The sequence below is a fragment of the Patiria miniata genome, unplaced genomic scaffold, assembly GCF_015706575.1.
Source record: "Patiria miniata isolate m_02_andy unplaced genomic scaffold, ASM1570657v1 HiC_scaffold_7, whole genome shotgun sequence".
NCBI classification, from domain to species: domain Eukaryota; kingdom Metazoa; phylum Echinodermata; class Asteroidea; order Valvatida; family Asterinidae; genus Patiria; species Patiria miniata.
In genome coordinates this window covers 23670283-23689870 of record NW_024037074.1, presented here as the reverse complement: position 1 = coordinate 23689870, position 19588 = coordinate 23670283, and the positions used below count along the sequence as shown (strand labels likewise).

General features: G+C 40.1%; 1 protein-coding gene across 1 annotated transcript in view; it reads right to left on the bottom strand.

Moving 5' to 3' along the window:
- Positions 1-3282: 3282 nt before the first annotated feature.
- The window catches only part of LOC119744877 (ceramide synthase 1-like), a 29360-nt gene continuing 13054 nt past the window's right edge, over positions 3283-19588 (bottom strand). The window contains exons 2-6 of the mRNA XM_038221062.1: positions 18687-18846; positions 9871-10051; positions 8642-8803; positions 7263-7416; positions 3283-4980 (exon numbers count right to left, since the gene is read on the bottom strand). Coding sequence (XP_038076990.1) covers positions 4858-4980; positions 7263-7416; positions 8642-8803; positions 9871-10051; positions 18687-18846 — 780 coding nt within the window. The 3' untranslated portion in view covers positions 3283-4857. The remainder of the gene's footprint in view (positions 4981-7262; positions 7417-8641; positions 8804-9870; positions 10052-18686; positions 18847-19588) is intronic.

The following is a 19588-nucleotide window of genomic DNA, read 5'->3' as shown; positions in this document are numbered from 1 at the left end:
TGTGAAAACAGCGCCCTCTGTTTCAAAACAGCGCATCACGAGGCACTGAGTGTACAAAGCTCACTTATTTATTAGGGTGAACTTGCCAACAAAATTTAACAACAACATGCCCTTCAACGTTATGTCAATGACGTCATTCACAAACTAGGTTTGATGACGTAATTTATGAATGCCACCATATTTTTCTTCAAGTTAGGACAACACTTTTGTTTTCAAAGTTAGGACATTTTTTTTTTTTTTCAAAGTTAGGAAAAAACTTTTTGTGTGTTCAAGTTTGGAAAAAAACCCGACTAAATAACATTTAGAGTCGGATTCTGTTGGGTACTGGTAAATAACGCCAAGTTGGATTCTGTTGGATCCAGCAGTAAAGAGAACAATAAGGCACAGTTGGATTCAGTTGGATTGAGCATGCCCGTCAGTTTACACTAAGGTACACAACAACTTGGCAAGTGGGATTGTGTGGGGCTGTGTGAGCAGGAAACTCACATTAGTAACCGTCGGCCGTACTCTGTTGGGTTTAGCAGGGTAGTCCTGGGGAACTAGTACTAGGGGGTTAGGGATTCTGAGTGTCTACACTGGCGTGTTACCACAGGTAGACCAAAAGTATTCACATGTAGCTCTTACATTGGATATCACAACACATGCTGTAGTGCCAGCATGCGTTATGTGAAAATAAAAATTACAACAAATTTGACTCCAAACAAATGTTCAAGGCCAAAAAAACTCAAGAGACATTTTCAGACAAAATAAGGCACACATGTTTCTCCTCTCAAAGAGAGTTGTTAATTTGGCATGACATTTTTCTTTATTAAAGACACTGTGACATTCCTGTTCAATAAGCTCTTTGCATCCCTTTGAATGGAGTTCTGTCTCACGAAAAAAATCATAATGAACATGCCTAACTTCATTTAAAGCGTTTCAAAATTGAAAGTGTCACACTGACAAAGCTTTAATAAGGGAATAAATGTGTGCTTTGGAGGTTTTAATCACTCTATTTAACCGAGCCGAAGGCCGAATGCGAGGGTAATTATCAGCACCCAGACTCCAAGCGGTCTTAAACGGAGTGATTAATATCGACAAAGCACATATTTAGTCTCATTCATAAATACCTTTTTCGGTCCAAAAAAATCAAAACTTTTCGGTAAAAAAACCCGATTTTGTTCAACAAGTTCACTTCATGTGTTACCTCCCGAGTGAAAGTTGGAAAAAATCACTCGGGTGGGACTCGAACCCACGACCTCCTGCTTAACACACTGAGTATACAGTGTTTAAACGTCGGTGAAGGGCAAAACCTAATTTGATTTATATCACACCGACGCAAAATTCCATATTATAAAAGTTCACTTCATGTTTTATGAAACACCCCTCTAGCTAAATAATGGAATGTCCACCTCGCGAATAAGATGTAAACAACTCCTTTTATGGAGATTGGCGCGCGCGTACTGCGCGATGTTGGGCAGAATGCACCTGGGGCGTTGCGTTGTGAATTTAGGACTATAAAATACTGACTCGCTGGTAGTATTGCGCATGCCTACGTGAGGATAGTGAACGTTCAACCAATACAACGGTATGAGGCACTGGATTTTTAGGAGTCCAAATTTCATATGACACTGGAAAAGTGTTTAAGACCAGCTAGCCATGTCTTTATCATCCGTTTAAGACCGGCCACGTGACGGGCTCTCGACCAATAGGAATGGGTTAACTGTCTTAGGTATTTATGAATATGTCTCTTAAAATATGTCCCATTTACAATATGCTCAATGGTTCAGTGAGTTCGTATTTGCAATGTTCAAACTACTTGTCATAGTGCAACCAAGGCACCTTTTTGCCTCATTGTATGAACAAACTGGCCACTGTAATTAAAGTAAATTGACAGATTTACAGTAATTTGCATTTATTTTTAATTTACATCTGTAATAAATAGAAGGGCAAAATGTTAACCATGGTTTACAAATAATGAATGTTTATGAGTGCAATGGTAAGAATACCATGAGGTGACAGACGGAATGTTCTATTCCTGGAGGTGAAGCCGAGTGGAATGGAACATTCCATCTGTCACCAAATGAAATTATTCTGACCATTGCACCAATGAAACGTTCATTATTTGTTTTATACAACACCTGAATAAATCCTTTGTCATCTGATTGGTCAGAGCCTCCAATAGTGTGACCATGCAATGGAAATTCTATTTACGTGGAACAGAAGTTTTACTTTTGCGGTGCGGGCGGGCCGTGGGTTGGGATGAATAATTCAATGACATGTGATCAACGGCGCACCAATCAGAAGATGGGGATTTATTCAGGCGTTGCATAAGAAGCAATTATGAAATAATGACATGGCGAACCTTGTTTACATTCTAGCTTAGAAAATGAACCCATTCAATGTTGGAATGTTCATAGCGTAACATTTATCTTTTGCCTTTCATACCAAAAGTGCAGAAATATATCTAAGGTTTACCAGTAGGCAACAAATGTGCCAAACAAGATGAACAACCAAATAAACACCTTCAGAAATTAGTTACAATTGAATACATTACATTGAACCATTGGCATGTATATTGTATGGGCACTGCTACAGAAAGCCCCATCCTAAATTGAATCGCACAAGAAGCCTCTTTTCAGCAAATTATGAAATTAAAATTCAGCAAACAAATTTACAAATTGCCAATTAATTTTTGCACAAGAAACAAAAGAACAGAACAATGAGTGTGTGCAGCTGCAATAAGGCCAACAAACGGAGAAAGAAAAAATTCCACTTTGTGCGTGTTCCTAAATTCATAAATTGATCATCCCACTTCAGAAAAAAATTCTCATCAAAAGAAAGAAGCCCATTGGTTCACTTAAACACCTCATGATTATTCATAGCCTCAACACCATCATTGCAAGAGTTTTCCCACGATTCTGTAAGATCCATGGGAAATCTCTGCCTCCAGCGAGCTCATTGTTATTCATACATGCAGGTGTCTCATCAATATTCAGTATTGTGTCTTGTGTTTGACGAGATCAAAAAGCAACCTGTTAGTCACTCATCACAAGTCAAACACCTTAAAAAAAATTTTGTTTTACCAATTTGTCAGTCAGCTGATTGTCGAGTAAATGGGTGAAATGCACAGTCCAATATAAACATACAATAAGTAAGGGAATCATTCTTAGAGCATTTACACGTAGTTCTGTTTTATTACAGTAATCCACAGAAATAAATATACATTTGTTTTGTAAATGATTCACACAATTGCGAGGTTTGACTTAAGTTGCAGGCCTTGATCTTTTTGGGAGCACAATATGATCCTGAAAATCAGACACTCAAACCAATATCTCTACTTAAAAAAACCATCAAACCAACATTGAAATAAAAAACAAGAAAAACAACAAATACGGTACAATATAGTTCGTAATAATTTTTGCCTTATTAATACGTCGGGTATACACGTACACTCCATAAATGTTCAACTACAAAACTGGCTTGGCCAGTGTATTCCACCAATATCTTCTAAGAAAATGTGTTCCTCAAAACAAAAAATTCAATGCACATTCAGAACTACTGTTTTTTTTTTTTTTTTAACGCTTTCATACTTTAACATAATTAAAATGAAGCGCTTACAAAATACGTGGGGTGATTGATAAGTTCGTGGCCTAAGGTGTAAGGAGATGAGCTGTACAGTCTGGACTGATATTGTGTGCAGTTCCACTTGCTGAATGATTACATAGACATTTGAAGTTATTATGTTTTCTTGTTTTTCGATTTGACAGATAATTAAACCTTGACTGCACACAATATCAGTCCAAACTGTATAGCTCATCTCCTTCTACCTTAGGCCACGGACTTGTCAATCACCCCGCGTATGTCACGTTTATATACTCCTTAATTAAGTCAAGATATACATGTGTACAATATTAATTCCCATTCTCACATTATCTGCCAACATTGTGGTGACAAAAAACAATAATGAAAAATCTTAATATGAATAAGGCCAATATTGTAAAATTTACAAAGGGCTAATCTAATTAAGGGCTAATCTTACCCCCGTTGTTTAAACCGTCTTGCTAAAATGGCCAAAAAAAAGTGGAATCAGAGTTAAGCAAAGAACTATAAATATCTGAGCCCAATTCTCACAGCGCTGCTTAACGGTAAAGCAGAAAAGTTTTGCTGACTATAGTAGAAATTTATGAAAACCTTATGCACTATTTCACAGCGTGGATGTGCTAATGGTTGCACGCGCATGGAGATTTCAATTTAAGCAAGTACTTCCTCCGAGGCTGAGGTAAGCATGCCTTTTGCCGTGCTTACTGCTTAACGGTCTCCATGAAATACACAGAGGCTCTGTAAGCAGAAGCGCATGCGCTAAGCAGCGCTGAAACAGTGTTTTTTTCATTATCGATATTCACAAAAAGATGAGCATTATTCAGCGAATGCAATAAAGATCCAACTGGAAACTGGAAACAAACTATCATGAAACGAACTTTCATGCTCGATCTAACTTTTAAGTTAAATGTTTCTTTGGGAACACAACTTTAAATTTGAATTCTTAACACGAATGAAAATATGCTTCCCCATGACAAACCTGATAATTACGCTAACCCTCCTTTACAGCAACTATTTATTTTAGTATATTACAAATTTCCATTTAAGCTTCATTTGATGTAATAAAGTGATAGGTATACAGGGAGAATTCAGTTCTTTAAATAAAAAAGTTGTGAATTACCTTAACAGACAAATCACCTGTATCAAGCAGGATCATGTGGTCAGGGCAGTAAGCTTAGAGAGCATGAAATCAACAAAACTCTCATAAAAAACAACAAATCTGAACATTTTGCACAGATGATTAATATTACCGATGCCTCGGATGAGTTCTTCCTCTCATTCTTTCTTTGTTGTCTTCTGGGGTTGTTCCTCAATTTCCTTGTTGACGTCGAAGTCTCGTATATCGTCCAGTTCCTTCATCTGACCCATGGCCACTTTCTTCAGGACAACCACAATGTGCTGGAGAAGGAGAGGGAGGAATAAGGAGATGGCAACACTGTGAGAGTAATAATCATATATCGACATGGTGCTAAGGCCAAAAAAAAAAAGTCTCCGGTTTCTGGTATGGAGCTTGCCCAAAAAGTGGTGCGGCGACGCGGCTTTTTTTTTTTTTTTACCTGATTTTTTTGCTTCAAATGTCGGCTGATGAGTTTAGTCGGGCACCATGCCCGACTAAACTTAGGGCAAATATATGGGAGTCCAGAGAGGCCACATAAAGTTTATTCTCAACCATAACCCAATCTAAGAAAACGTTAAAATTGTGCAGCAGTAGGATTCCAGTCAAACCAGTGAGTTTGGCGGTTTTGAGACATCATCTTTCATTGAAAAAAAAACTTTTCATTTTGCCGACGCGCATGGCTACGGCGACGCGCGCGCATACCAGAAACCAGAGACTTTTTTTTTTGGGCCTAATATAGCAATTTATATGTGTGGCCAGGATTACATCGGCCGACGATATACAAATATTGAGTGGCTCAGCATGGAATGGGAGGAATATTATCGAAAGGTAAAATCTGGATTTTTCCATTTCACGAGGCGAAGCCGAGTGAACTGGAAAAGTCCAGATTTTACCGAGCTCTTTGGCCCTTTGGAACAAAACGCGCTACGCTGAACGCGCACACCAGCATGCATTTGCACACAAATACCGCGTCATGGAACAAGAATGATCCTAACTGTTCAATGGTATTTCCCATTCCCCATGGGCGGATAGTTCTTTTTGAGCCGCGGCGTGAATGGGAGCAATAACGCATGTCATGTGATGTGAGTTCCACCAATCAAATGACAAGGATCTGTTTGTCGGTTATATGAAAACATCTATTCATTTGCACATTAGTTTCCATCGGTTGCGATGCGGTGCCATTCGACACTCCAGACTCAAGAACCATTGGCTGGACTCGAACTCACAACCTGCAGAATGTACATGTATACCCCTGGATGTAGAGTTGGATGCTCCATACTGGAAGGCAAGCACCCGATTTCATGAAACTCATCATAACTTACGATGCATTGCAGCACTGCGACACGTCGTATCCCTGCCACGCATCCTGTGATTCATTTCACAGAATGCTTCGTAAGTGGGACGCATCATAGGTGTATTTTTAGCACACCACGGTGACTGTTATATGTATTTATTCAGGGTACAGTAAATAGTTGTCTTGATTTTCAAAAAAGAGTTGTCGGATCTCCTGTCGAAAAGCTTATAAAAACGTAAAACAAAATGGCAGACTTGTGATGCAGTTTTAAAGGAGAACAAGCTTGCGGTGGACTGTATGGTTACTTTGAAATTCCAACTGCAATATTCCAGGCTAATTAATAATTACATTTACAACTTTACACACATTGTCTCGGTATTTCTGAACATATTTATGGCATTTGTCTACTTAGTTTCAAGGAAGGATCAGCCCCTGACAAGATGGCTTTCATCGGAGGCTGCCATTCTGGATTACTGAATTATGCAAAAAAGACTGCGTCTGAATAAAGATGTAAAATCTACGAAGGCCGTTATTGACAAGGCATTGAGGCTACTAAAAAGGCAGTGAGGCTACTAAATATTTATAGTAAGGCCAAAAAAAAAAATAAGTCGGTCTCTGGTCAGCGCGCGCGTCGATTTTAATCATGCACGTCGATCTTTTTTTTCCCAAAATGTTCCGAGGTAGCTCCAACAGCGCCCTCTATTTCCGCACCTCCTCAAATTTTTTTTTAACAAAGAGCACCAAGGAATGGGAAATTGCACCAAGGCAAATGATCGAAAGCACCAAGGCAAATTATGGAGGACACCAATGTACATGAGGACACCCAAAAAGCAAAATGGTACCCACCTTGTCTGTACAATCCAAGCTTGAAGAAAAAAAAAAAAAAAAAAAAAAAAGCCGCGTGGCCGCGTCAATTCCGGAACTTTGGTCTGACCAGAGACCGAATATTTTTTTTTTTTGGCCTAAAACAAATACAGCACGGTTTACTTCTGGAAAATAGTTGGAAATACTGGTCCCTCGGTATAGGTCAGCTTGACTACCTCTATCCGGGTAGTCAAGCTGACCTACACCTCGGGACCAGTAATTCCCACTTCTTCCCGTCAAACCATGCTGTATTTATATAATACTCAGACGACAATTAAACTGGGTCTGGATGCGGATTACGCCATTTCTCAATAACTTGGCTACGGCTAAATCCACTTCCCATCTACACTTTGTGTTACAGCTGGCCGTAGCCATGTCATTCACATGTGGCCTTTTAGAACGTACCATAAACCAGTATATATCCATGGCTAGTAGTATCCACAGCATGACGTTGAAGAGGATCCCAAACGGGACAATGTCAAGGGCGTTCTGCCTGGCCACGGAAGGGGTGCAGTTCCTCAGCACTTTGAGTGGGTACCAGTACAGACGCATCACACACCTAGGGTGCAGGACAAAGTATTCTCAATGAAAAGAAAACCAAGAAGAGTTGCGACTATGAAGTGTTACGGGCTCCGTGCACAAGTACCCCCTCAACGGTTAGAAAGGGAGAGTTGGGGGGACCACTGGGAGGGACATTTCAACGAAGAGCTGATGATGACTGACACTCACGCAAAGATGCTGAGGCGTTGTGCACGTTCAAAATAACATTAGTCGTGCGTACTTCGCGTTCAACTTCGGGCAAACCAGAATGCACATATCTTGTTCACTGGGCTCTCGAAAGTGGAACAAAGTGCCATAGAGCGCATAGTGTTATTTCTTGTTTAAGCCAATCCTGCCAATTGCAGTATGCTCAATGGTTGAGTGGTTAAGATGTCTAAACTACAGGGTGAGTCAAAAAAACGATACCCAAATGTTGGGACCATTGTTTTAGTGAAGTTCTGCATGTAGCACTTTCAAAATCTAGGATATGAAAGCCCAATTCATAAGCTTTATTTTAGTACAAAAATCATTCAAATCACTTACCCGGTATGTACTTTTCAAGTTACGGAGTTTCAAACACAACCGCCGTTTTAAGGTTCTGTCCACGGATCACAAAAAGTTCAGTGTTCTTTCAGCAAAACAAAAGCAAATCACGTAAGGATGTGTGTGAATTGTTTTCGTGTTGCTGAAAGAACGCACACCTTTCAGCACACCATGAAATTGGCAACGGGGGCGCAACGGGGGCCATAACGGGGGCCATGGCGCCCCCCCCCAAACGAACCCATATTTTTTTTTTTTTTTAAGCGACGCCGCAATAAAGGCAGGCGGTGCATACACCACCCTCTTTTCCTCAACAAAATTTGGTTAAAGTGGTCAGAAATTGCCTCAGATTGCACCACAGAGCATCTAGAATCCAAAAAAGTTTCGGACCCTTTAGCGTTCCCCGAACCCCACGCCGTAATTATTTGGACACACTTTTTTGGGAACCAAATTTTTTTTGCCCCCCCCCCAAAAAAACTGTGTTCTGGATCCGCCCTTGCTGGCCTTGTCAGCAATGCACCTGAATGTCCCTCCCATCGGTCTCCTTCCGACTCTCCCTCTGTAACCGTTGAGGGGGTACTTGCACAGGGTCCGTAACCTTGCTGTTACGTAACAATCCATTCAAGCAGCTAATGTTTGTCACTGCAGCTTTGGCTACCCTCAAAACAAAGAATTACAAGAACACCATCTTTCATTTGCTTTACCAGGAAACAGTCAGGATGGTGAAGCAGATGTTGGCAAACGTCTGCCAGTTTTGATGCTTCTTGCCGTTGCGGAACTTCAGGTAGACGCACACTTTGGAGAACTCCAGCCAAATGTCGTCAAAGTCGTGAAAGAAAGAAACCAGGATTCCAATGTTGTGATATCTATAAAAAGGGGGAAGGAAAATAACATAACTGTTATGCGTTGACATGTCGAGGACTCTAGTCTTCAAACAGTGATTTGAACAAGTTGTCTTGATGGGTTTGTACCAGTGCGATAACTGTGATAACTGGAGCTCTAAATTCTAGCTTCATGCTAATGACAGTATTCCACACTTCCAATCAGCTTTCTGTGCTAAACAAAATATCTGTGCTAACCCTGTAAGCACAGAACCCTTAGTTACAGGATGTATGCACACACATATATGGTACTAACATTTCTCGCTAACCCGTGAAATACGTAACCGTAAGCGCACTATTTTCTGCTACAGGAATCAGGGATTTTTCGTTATTAAACCGTAAGCAGTGCCATGAAATTAGGCCCTGAACATGACTTTTTCACACTATCGTCTATACTACCCACCATCATCTATACTACCCATGTTGAAATCAACACTTACTGGTGAACCGTAAGAGGAACTGGGTCTTGTCCGAACATGGGTAGGCATCACACCGGATGTATATGGGTCCACTGTAGATTTTGGATTTTTCCAAAGGGTTGGACTTAATCCGTGTAGAACGCTGGACCCATGTAGAAGTCGTGTTGGAGAGGTGTTCCTGAAATCCCCTGTTGGACCTGGGTCCAACACGGAAAGTGTGGAAGGCCCTATCGTGGAAGTGCCCACTGGATAGTGCCCACTGACTCTAAAATGTTAACAGATGCCCTGCAAATATAGGTTTCATTCACTCATCCTTGTAGCTTTCCTCTATAACTATGATGACACAAGAGCTACGGTGTCTAGACACACTACTGCAATCTCCGTTTCGGACCCGGGTCCAACACAGAGATTTCGGGAACACCTTCCACAAGTCAGCAAAAATCCAACACCGCTTCCACAGAGGTCCGACACTCTAAACAGCTAATATCCAACCCTGGCCAGAACCAGGGTTGCGAGGCTCTATGGTGGACCCGTTTTAGGCGAGGATTCAGAGGGGGGTTTTGGGGGTCGAACCCCCCCCCCCCCCCCAACTGGACAAAAGTGTGAAAAGGCATTTATATAAGTTGATTTTACCTTGAGGCATAGGAGAAGGTGATGAGCGTAAGGGACAAGACGTGATGGAGGGACATGACAATGGTATCCGTCCGCCATATGTCATGAAACAGCGTATCCACGATGCGGTGGAGATAGTATCCGCCCTGTATGGCATACACCAGGTAGATGTCTGAAGGAACAATCTTACCGACCTTCCAATCTGGGGAAATAACATGTAAATGACCAAAACTACAATTACTGCAAAAAAATGCTGTGTAAACTGTTAAGAACAATATCAGGGCAAAAGGAGCAAAAACGTGTGCGCTATTGGCGGCTCACAGCTTTATCTACTACGAGGTTTCGCCCAGAGATGAAACTGGCCTATAGAAAAAAATTAGGAAAATGGGCCGAACAAAAATCTGTTTCAGAAATCTGGGCCGCGAGCATGATGTACATATGTACAATATGAGCATGATGTATACATGTACAATAAACTTACGGTAGTGCCCGATTGCCGGACACCGCCTCTTGTTCTATTTTAGCATGTTTAGATCCAAACAAAATTTTGAAATTTTAAGATAATGCTTAAAATGATCTCCAGTCGCAAACTACTCCAATCTGGGCTAACTTACAATGTATGTGCATTTACCATACAATCTGTGCGTTGACGACTGATAGAACAGATTAACATTGTGCTCACACTACAAACTGTGCCGTTTTCCTCAAATTCATTGAAATTTAATTTTAAAAAAAACACCATACATTGCAGAGAAAAGATCATCAGCAAAATCAGAATTCTGAGAAATAAATTTGAAAAAAGTCAGATTTCTGATTAAAATCGGAAAAGATTCATCTCTGTTCGCCTCACCTGCTACGCAAGGGTCGCCCACTTTGCGAGCAAGTCGCCCACTTTGCAAGTGAGTCGCCTACTTTGCAAGTGAGTCGCCCACTTTGCTGGCGAGTTGCTAACTCTTGAACAATCAACTTGTGAATGCACCCACATACATTGTGTACACACACTTAGCGTTTTATTAGTATAGTGAGGATGCATTTTGGATATAAGTCAAAATTCAAAAATTTCAAAATGTTGCCAAATGAAGATCAGTTTTGACTTCATGTACTTGGCAACACAAGTTAGGGGATGCCTAATTTAAAGTGGAATTTTCTTCTGCGAATAATGATGGTCATAATTTGTGTGGCTTCCGATTGCACTTGTGCGTTTACTTGTGTGGTAACCATGTAAATAAAAACCTGAAAGAAACTTTGCAAAAGAAATGGACCGTTACTTGAAAGGAGGCAGTGGGAACCAACCCAATACAATACAATATAATAAAACTTTATTATCCGTTTGCGGGAAATTCCATGGCCTTTTTACACGTTATTTGGTTTAAAACACATAAAAAGCATGAATGTAAAAACTACACAAATACAAAAATACAAACATTAAAAAAAATATTTAAAAAAATTAACTTATAACATCTGTCCGTAGGCAAGTAAGATATGTCAATTTACTGTGTACCTGTACTGTGAGATTAGAAGGTTTGCAATAGATGTGCATTGTACTATAAATCCTGCCAACTGCACAGAATGAGACTGTAGTGGGCGAATGAAAGTAAACAGAATTTGAGAGCAGATTCAGCGTTGATTGAACCACAAGTTACATTTTGCAACTAAGATAAAAATGTTACCACAAAAATTCTACTTCGTTACAAATTTACCAAAAACCCAATCTACATGTACATGTATCCTTCCTGCATTTAGCAACATTGGTAGTGTGATCAAGTGGAATGAACATACAACTAAGGCCTGCATTTTTGGTAGCAATAACAATTGTCGTATCGAACTGGATGAGGTCAAATGACTCATGTGTCAACACTTGAAACGTGGGTCTGTGAGTTCAATGATAGGCTTCACAGAAAAACAACCAACCAAAAAACCCCTCCAAAAAACATTGAAGGCTCTAAAGAGTCAAAGGTCCAGCTGTAATCTGCATTTTGTTTTTAAAAACATCAGTTAATACGCCAATAATACCTTAAATGGTATGAGGTTTTATCATCATATGTAAACGCATTTTTGAAAGATAAAAAAGATTATATGAACAAGTACATGTACGATGTACATGATCAAAGTTGTGTTTTGAACACAGTATAATATTAATCGCGGTTAGTTTTTGTCTCAGTCCATGAAAATTTAAACTGGGAAACTCCTGAATCAGATAAAACTCCAACACTGTGGCGTACGGTACAAAATATGCGACATCTTTTTAAAACCAACCATCCTGCTATCTGGACAGTCACAGACAGTCATAAAAATCGATACTCTTCCCCTGCCATGCCTTTCAACACAGGCCTAGTCACCAACAGTCAGATCATATTTCACACAAGCACTGTGACCAGTCAAATTCAGTCAATAGACAAAAGCAGACTTGTGGTAGGCCCAGCTGACTTATCAATCACCTTCAATCAAAGCACAGCTGTATCAAGTGACATAAACAGTCACAGCCAGTCAATCCTGCTTTATGTAGGCTGGGAGCTCTTAACTGTTGAAAACAGTCACTTGATTGACTTTGACTGAAAGGACAACTTGGCACAGAATGTATGTTTGCATCATAGGAGGGTTAGCACATATTCCACTGTAATACAGTGTACATACTCCTTCAGAAATTAGGGGGAGTGTGTGGCCTAGTGGTTAGGGTTCGTGACTCATGATCAGAGGGTCCGGGGTTCGAATCCAGCCGCTGGTCATATATTGTGTCCTTGGGCAAGGCACTTCACCCCCACTTGCCCCTCTCCACCCAGGAGTATAAATGGGTACCGGCATTAGCTGGGGAGTAACCTGCGATGGACTACCGTGGCATCCCATCCAGGGGGAGTAGAAATATTCTCAGTCGTTTCATGCTACTGAAACCGGAGATAAACGCCGGCCTGATGAGCCACATTGGCTCGGGACAGACTTTACTACTACTCCTTAAGAATTCATAAAATCACAGTCCTGGGATTGTTTTGGGCTGTACAAGGAGTAACATGCAGAGCAATTAAGGATGGTACTAGGGACTACATGTAGGCCCAATAGGTTAATAATTTGCACCCAACTGGAAAATTAAGTCAACTGTAAAATACTACTACCAGTAGATGAGCGTACTACTATCAAAATTTTATGGAGGAGTTTCATCAGCTTTGTGCTACCATACGAAAAAATACTCACTTTCAGAGTGTTGTTACAGCACTGGAGACGATGGTGGAATGTACATGTACGTGCTGCGGCCAAAAGCTTCTGAAGGGATGCAGGATCCCCCCTGATGTCATTGCACACCTCCTCGATCGTGTGTTCCACCAAATGATTGAGGAAGTGTGCAATGACATCAGGGGTGATCCTGCATTCCTTCAGAAGCTTTCGGCCGCAGCATGCGTCTTCTGCCACCGTCTCCAGCGTTGTACGGACATTGGAGGACGCCAAGTCGAAACTGGCAGATTCGGAAAGTGAGTATTGTTTTCGTATGGCGTTTTAAATCTCACCCTCTTGCACCAAGCTGATGAAACTCGCTCCATACAACTTGTCATGCCTTGTTTACATGATCGGAAATTTTGGTTTAATTCCATTAATTAATAAACAACATAGTTATTTAGGATCAAAAGTAGGACACTTTTTTTTTTACACATAGTATAAATCTACATTTAGTTGTTATGTACTGGTACATGTCACAGTGTTCTCCAACTTTGAAAATTAAAGGTTGGCGCTGGGGTCGGCGGGGACTCCTGCGAGCGCGGAGCGCGAAGCCCTTACGGCGTGGGGTCCGGGGCCCGCTTAAGGGCCCCGGGAAAATTTTGGATTCTAGATGCTCTGTGGTGCAATCTGAGGCGATTCTCCAGGCCAGTTCCCCCGATTTTTTTAGCATTCAAAAATTTCCTTTTCAACCTAAAGCAGACTTCTCTCAGATCAAATGACACCTTTTTGTAATTTTGAAAAACAAAATGGGATACAAATTATGTTTTTTTTTACGCGATTTTATGGGTGGTGTCGGTGCCGTGCGATCGTCATCTTTATTTTCATGTTGCGTTTTGTCGTTGTCATCGTCATTTTCCCCCCAAATGTCCCTCTATTTATGACCTACCTGTATGTTCTTAAATGTCGCCAACTAGTTTGGTAAGTCAAATAAATTAAAAGTGGATTTTGTTCTCTTACTAGGAACCGGGCCCATACACGATCGCCATTTATAACTTTTGACAATCGGCTCGTTTGCCTCGTACAAAAACATCAATGCGTATTATATTGTGTACCGCGCGTGCAAGCACTGAGAAAAAGAAAGTCGGTTGGCTGCACGTAAGATCTGCCGTACGTACTCCTGCTGGTGTGTGTGTGTACTAATACAGATATATATTTTTGCGGCGGGGTTGTCGCTACTTGAAGTATCGGCACACTCCGGAACTGGGGATTCAGTGCAGTGTGTGTACATCGCGCGTAGGTAATAGTATAGTACGTACGGTGCATGGGGCCGGGGAATCGCTGGTGTTTGCACGGCCGGCCGTGCGTGTGATTGATTCAGCGAGATTTTAAGACAACCCCGATCGGGCTGGGATGACATCGAAATACATTGTTAATGTGTGGAAAAACAACTGAAATCAATTATTTTGGTTGTAGATGTACACTGTAGAGTCAAAAAAATTAAACCTGGCGGCAGGATTTTAAAGCTTGGCGGGGACTTCTTAAACATGGCGGGCGCCGCAGAAAGCATGGCGGGGCGCCAGGTTTGTTCTACATGTTGGAGAACACTGATGTCAAATTTAGCCAACTCTTTTCCAATATAAATAACAGAAATATCAAATCATAAATAAACAGCTATTAAAAACTAGGCTTATCATGACAGTTCAACTTTTGCACTGCCTTTTGTCCTGTGACCCCAAAAACCCACCAAAATTAAATAAATAATTGAAACACAAACGTTTACTTGACAAAAAATGTCTGTTTTTTTTCCCTTCAGCCTTCGACCTTCAGTCATCAGCACTTCCTTTCGTGACGTGAACAGACATCACCCCATCTACGTACTGACCAATAGGAGGAAAGACACGCACTGCATGCAGTGGTGCTGTTTATCTAGTCAGGGAGATTTGATCACAAAGAAAGGATATGTAGATTTCCCTCCACATTACAGTTATTGTTATAGTTGAACTGTTACAAAAAAAGAAAAGAACAAACTGCATTCCATATCTGGGCAAACCAGCATATGATCCTTCAATCCCATGAAAGCACTCAGTGTATCACACATTTTTGGTACATGTACATGTATACATACATACTGTAAGAATGTGTAGGACTTATTTTGTGTCTCCCCCCCCCCCCCCCCTCTTGCAATACACCATACAGTACAAGTATCTGCATTATTGGGTATTTCTTGATTCTTGTCAATAGCAGTTGGCCCAGCTCAGTAATACATGCAAGTCTTTCCCAACAAAATAATGTAGAATATGAGTATTTTCAAAGCTATAAGAGCAATATTAGAAACTGCAAACCTACAATGTAATTGAGCTCTGTGCCTGATAAATTACGACACTGTAAGCAGACAGAAGATCTTGATTTATAGAAATTTATCTATAAAAAATATTCTTTTTTTTTAATTTGCAAATATTTCCCTAGTTATTTTGTACAAATTAAGTTTTGAAATCAAAGCCCCTCAAATAATGGAATGAACCTTACATACATGTACAATGTACACATACTTTAATTTTGTATTATGTTTTATGAAATAAAATAAGAGGTTTTTTTTCATTCTCATAATGTTGCAACTGCAATGAAATACATGTACATTGTGTACAGTATACACTGATACATGTATTTTTGTACATGTATATATGCTTAAATTATTTGTGCAACAATGTTAATTGATACTGGTACTTTTTCAGTAATTATTTATATTAAATGAGGTATAACCATGACTAGTAATAAAATAGGTACCGGTACCTTTATTATGAATACATACATACATACAACACATTGGAATTTAGGGCCCCGGATTTTTGTTACATATCCACTTGCCAAGGGCGGATCCAGGGGGGGGGCCAAAGGGGGCCATGGCCCCCCCAAAACGAAACCAATTTTTTTGTTTTTATACGACATCGCAATAAAGGCAGGCAATGGGTACACCACCATCTTTTCCACAAAAAAAACATGGTTAAAGTGGTCAGAAATTGCCTCAGATCGCACCACAGAGCATCTAGAATCCAAAAAATTTTCGGGGCCCTTAAGCGGGCCCTGAACCCCACGCCGTAATTTTTTTGACCCACTTTTTTGTGGGACCAAAATTTTTTTTGGCCCCCCCCCCCAAATTGTGCTCTGGATCCGCCCTTGCCACTTGCCAGTACGACGTACCTTCTTTGACACAACAGTGAAATAAAACCTGTCTCACAGATTACACTGACAAAGAAACTTAACTAGGCAGCTGTGCAGGCCACTTCATGTACATGTACCCTTGAATATCAACATAGCACTCACAATACATGCAATTGTGATTTTTTTTGAGAGAACCAAATTGTATAGTTGTAGAGTTTGGAGACTTCTCAGCCGCAAGTGGTGCAGCTCACACACAGATCAGTGTGATCAAGTCATGAGGCCAAAAGAAAAAACCCCAAAACTTTATTTTTGGTAACCCGACTGACAAACATGTACATTTGTACATGTAGTGTCGGCAGTTTGATTTTTTTTTTTGAGTTTGAGTTATAACTTATTTTTTTTATAGTTATAACTTTTCTTTTTAATTTTATTTCTTGCATGATTTTTGGATAACTTGTGAAAAATATACCAAATACAAGTCTGGAATACTTGAAAGTACACAATGAAGTAATATGTACCTTCTTACAAATACCAGTATGCCCACCGGTACTTGTCCAGTTGTCCTCATTCCAATACGTGTAAATGATATACACAGAAGTATACGTACTGTGAACATGTATGTACATACATGTACAAAAGATATACAAAAATAAAAACAAACACACACAAAAGAAAAATGTATACTTTGTAGAAAAAATTGAACGTACATACACGTACATACACAAGTTGCAACCTTAAATGTACACGTACGTTGCAACCTTTCGGTTTCTTATTGATTTTACCAGAAACACACTTTTTCCCTTATTATAATTTATGTTACAACATACCTGTAGAAAAAAATGATTCTTTGTGCAAGGACAATGGATATCTTTTTGAGCAAAACAATGAGATTAGGCCCATTGATACAGCATTGTTGACTGAAAAAGTTTGTTGACCTTTTACCTCGGACACCTGTAGGAGGTACTGTTTGACTTTGAGACAGTTAAAGTTAATTGACCCTAAACCACAAAGGGTTGGCAAGGGTAAAGAGCAAGAAAAAGTTTTTAAAAAATTTGAAGGACCACATGACTGAAAGATTACATTTTCAAAGGTACATAACGAGGATGATGTTGTATGGACAATTACCCATGTACCTTGCATTCGATTCTACTAGGAGTACTGAAGACAGAGTGCAGTACAGATGTTTACCAAACAGCTTCGCTGACCTCAACATTCTCTGCAGTATTTACTATGTAAATTTGCTTCCAATATCAATATTCAATTTCTACTGAATCTCTGGCCGCTGACTGTCTGACATACCACTTACATGTATTTAAACCCCACTCTTCAAAAGTGGGAAAAGTTGGCTTTTTGTTAGTTTCGTCGTGGAGGAATAAAAGTATATTCTTTTAAACTTGTGTTCCCGTGCTCTTCAACAATTTGAATTTTTTTTCTATGAATAAATGTCCAACTTGTATGTTTTATTCTAACCTAAAAACCTCCTTTTTTCCCTCCTTTGGACGTCTTCAAACTTCTAAAAAAGATTTCTGTTTTAGCCTCTGAAGAAGAACTTGCTAAGTTCGCAACGTCAGGCCACATTAATTTTTAGATTTATATATTTCAGGTCCATCCAGTCAGTAAGCAGTTTGCAGCAGTCTTACTTTTTTTCTAAAAAAGATTGTTGTTTTGGGCACAAACATAATTATAGTCTATGTAATAGACCCTTGCACAGGTATCAAGCAGATTGGGCAATTTATTATGCAACTAGACTGCGTATGACTGCAAGAAACTGACCAATCAGCGGGCACCTTCTATACGCGCGTACTGCGAGCTCATCGCGTGCGTAAACATCACACCCACGATGAGTAGCATTTTTGTACACGTCATTGTATTACAAAAACGTGGCATTGAAATTTACCAATCAATTTTGGATTGAATGACTTCACAAATTTCTTTGCATGCTTAGATATATCAGACGTTGGACCGGAGACATAGGCTCCATTGGGCAACGGGTCACACTCAGACTAGAACTGATACGCTTTGCAGCGTACATTATGGATACTGATTGAGGGGCGGGAACCAGCCTACCCAACAAGAACGGGAATGATTTCATAATTTGCAATAGTAAAGTAATAATTCAATAACTAATCACGGGCCGATTTTTTCTGTCGATGTCTCTGCATTCAAAAGTGAATAATTTTTTTATTGCTAGAAAAAAAAAGGAACTTAGAAAAGGAATCCTACTTTTTGGGAAGAAATTTGAACATAGCATGGGAATGCATTTTAGTTTTTCCATGGTCTGTTATGCTACTCTAAAACCAATCCTAGTTCCACCCACAAATTTTAAATTGCATAGCATGACGTATTGAATGGAAACCTTTTTTTCTCCAAAAATTTGATTTGTGTAATTCTGTCACAGGAAATTAGTTCCTCAACAAATCCAATGTACAGATGTTAAAACACCATGTCAAATCCAACCAGCACACAAAGCTAATTTCAGGAAATGAAATGTTTTTGCTTCAGTGAAATAAAAACAACACGTAAAAACAAACCTTTGAAAGCTGTATCTGGCCTGAAGAAAATATCCGGGTAGTTTTTGAGCAAAACGTAGGCAGCCAAACTCCACGTGATGCAGTGGCACAGACAGCGCCAGGCGCTCTCGGGCAACTTGTTGATGTTGTCTTCTCTCAGCTTGCCCCATTTTGCAAGAGGCTAAAAGTAGTCAAAAGCATAGGGAAAAGGAAAAAATATTCATTAGATTGTACATTTGCTTAATTTTTCATTTGCATGACAAGGATTGTTGTTTCTTTTTAGCAGGGGAAAAAGTGTTGCTTATGGGAGAAGAGAAGGGAAGAGAATCTTCATAGCAGTAATCGAGAGGATCCTCTTTTATGGGTACAAAACTTGGATCCTAACTAAGTCCATGGCCAAGTCCCATGATGGTTGCCACACTTGGATGCTCCGCATAACCTTTAATTAACTTCAGCTGGAAGCAGAAAGTGACCAATGAGCAACTCTATGGTGACCTTCCCAAGTTGACCAACAAGATAGGAGGAAGACAAATGTAAATCAACGGCACTGTCTGCGACACCCAGAGTTGCCCGCCAGCCTGAAATGCTGGTGAAGAACAGGCACAAGTTTACAAAAAGGACAGTCTTTACAAAATATTGGGGGGGGAGAGTAAATGCCACAGTATGTCTTGTTACTATTGGTCATAGACCATATACTGGACGTTGTCTTGTTTATCTGGAGCAACTCTGCTATTTTTACCAGGGAACAGCAGCTCAAAAAATGATCCTGTCTCTTGGCTGGTTAGTAACAAACTTTAAAAAATGGCTTTTTTGGCAATCAATCACCTTGTCCCTTAGGCCCTCCCAACATCTCGTGCTTCAGGTCTCCACTGACCAGCTATCAATTTATTGGTGGAAAATTGGGTCAAATGGAAAATTGGGTC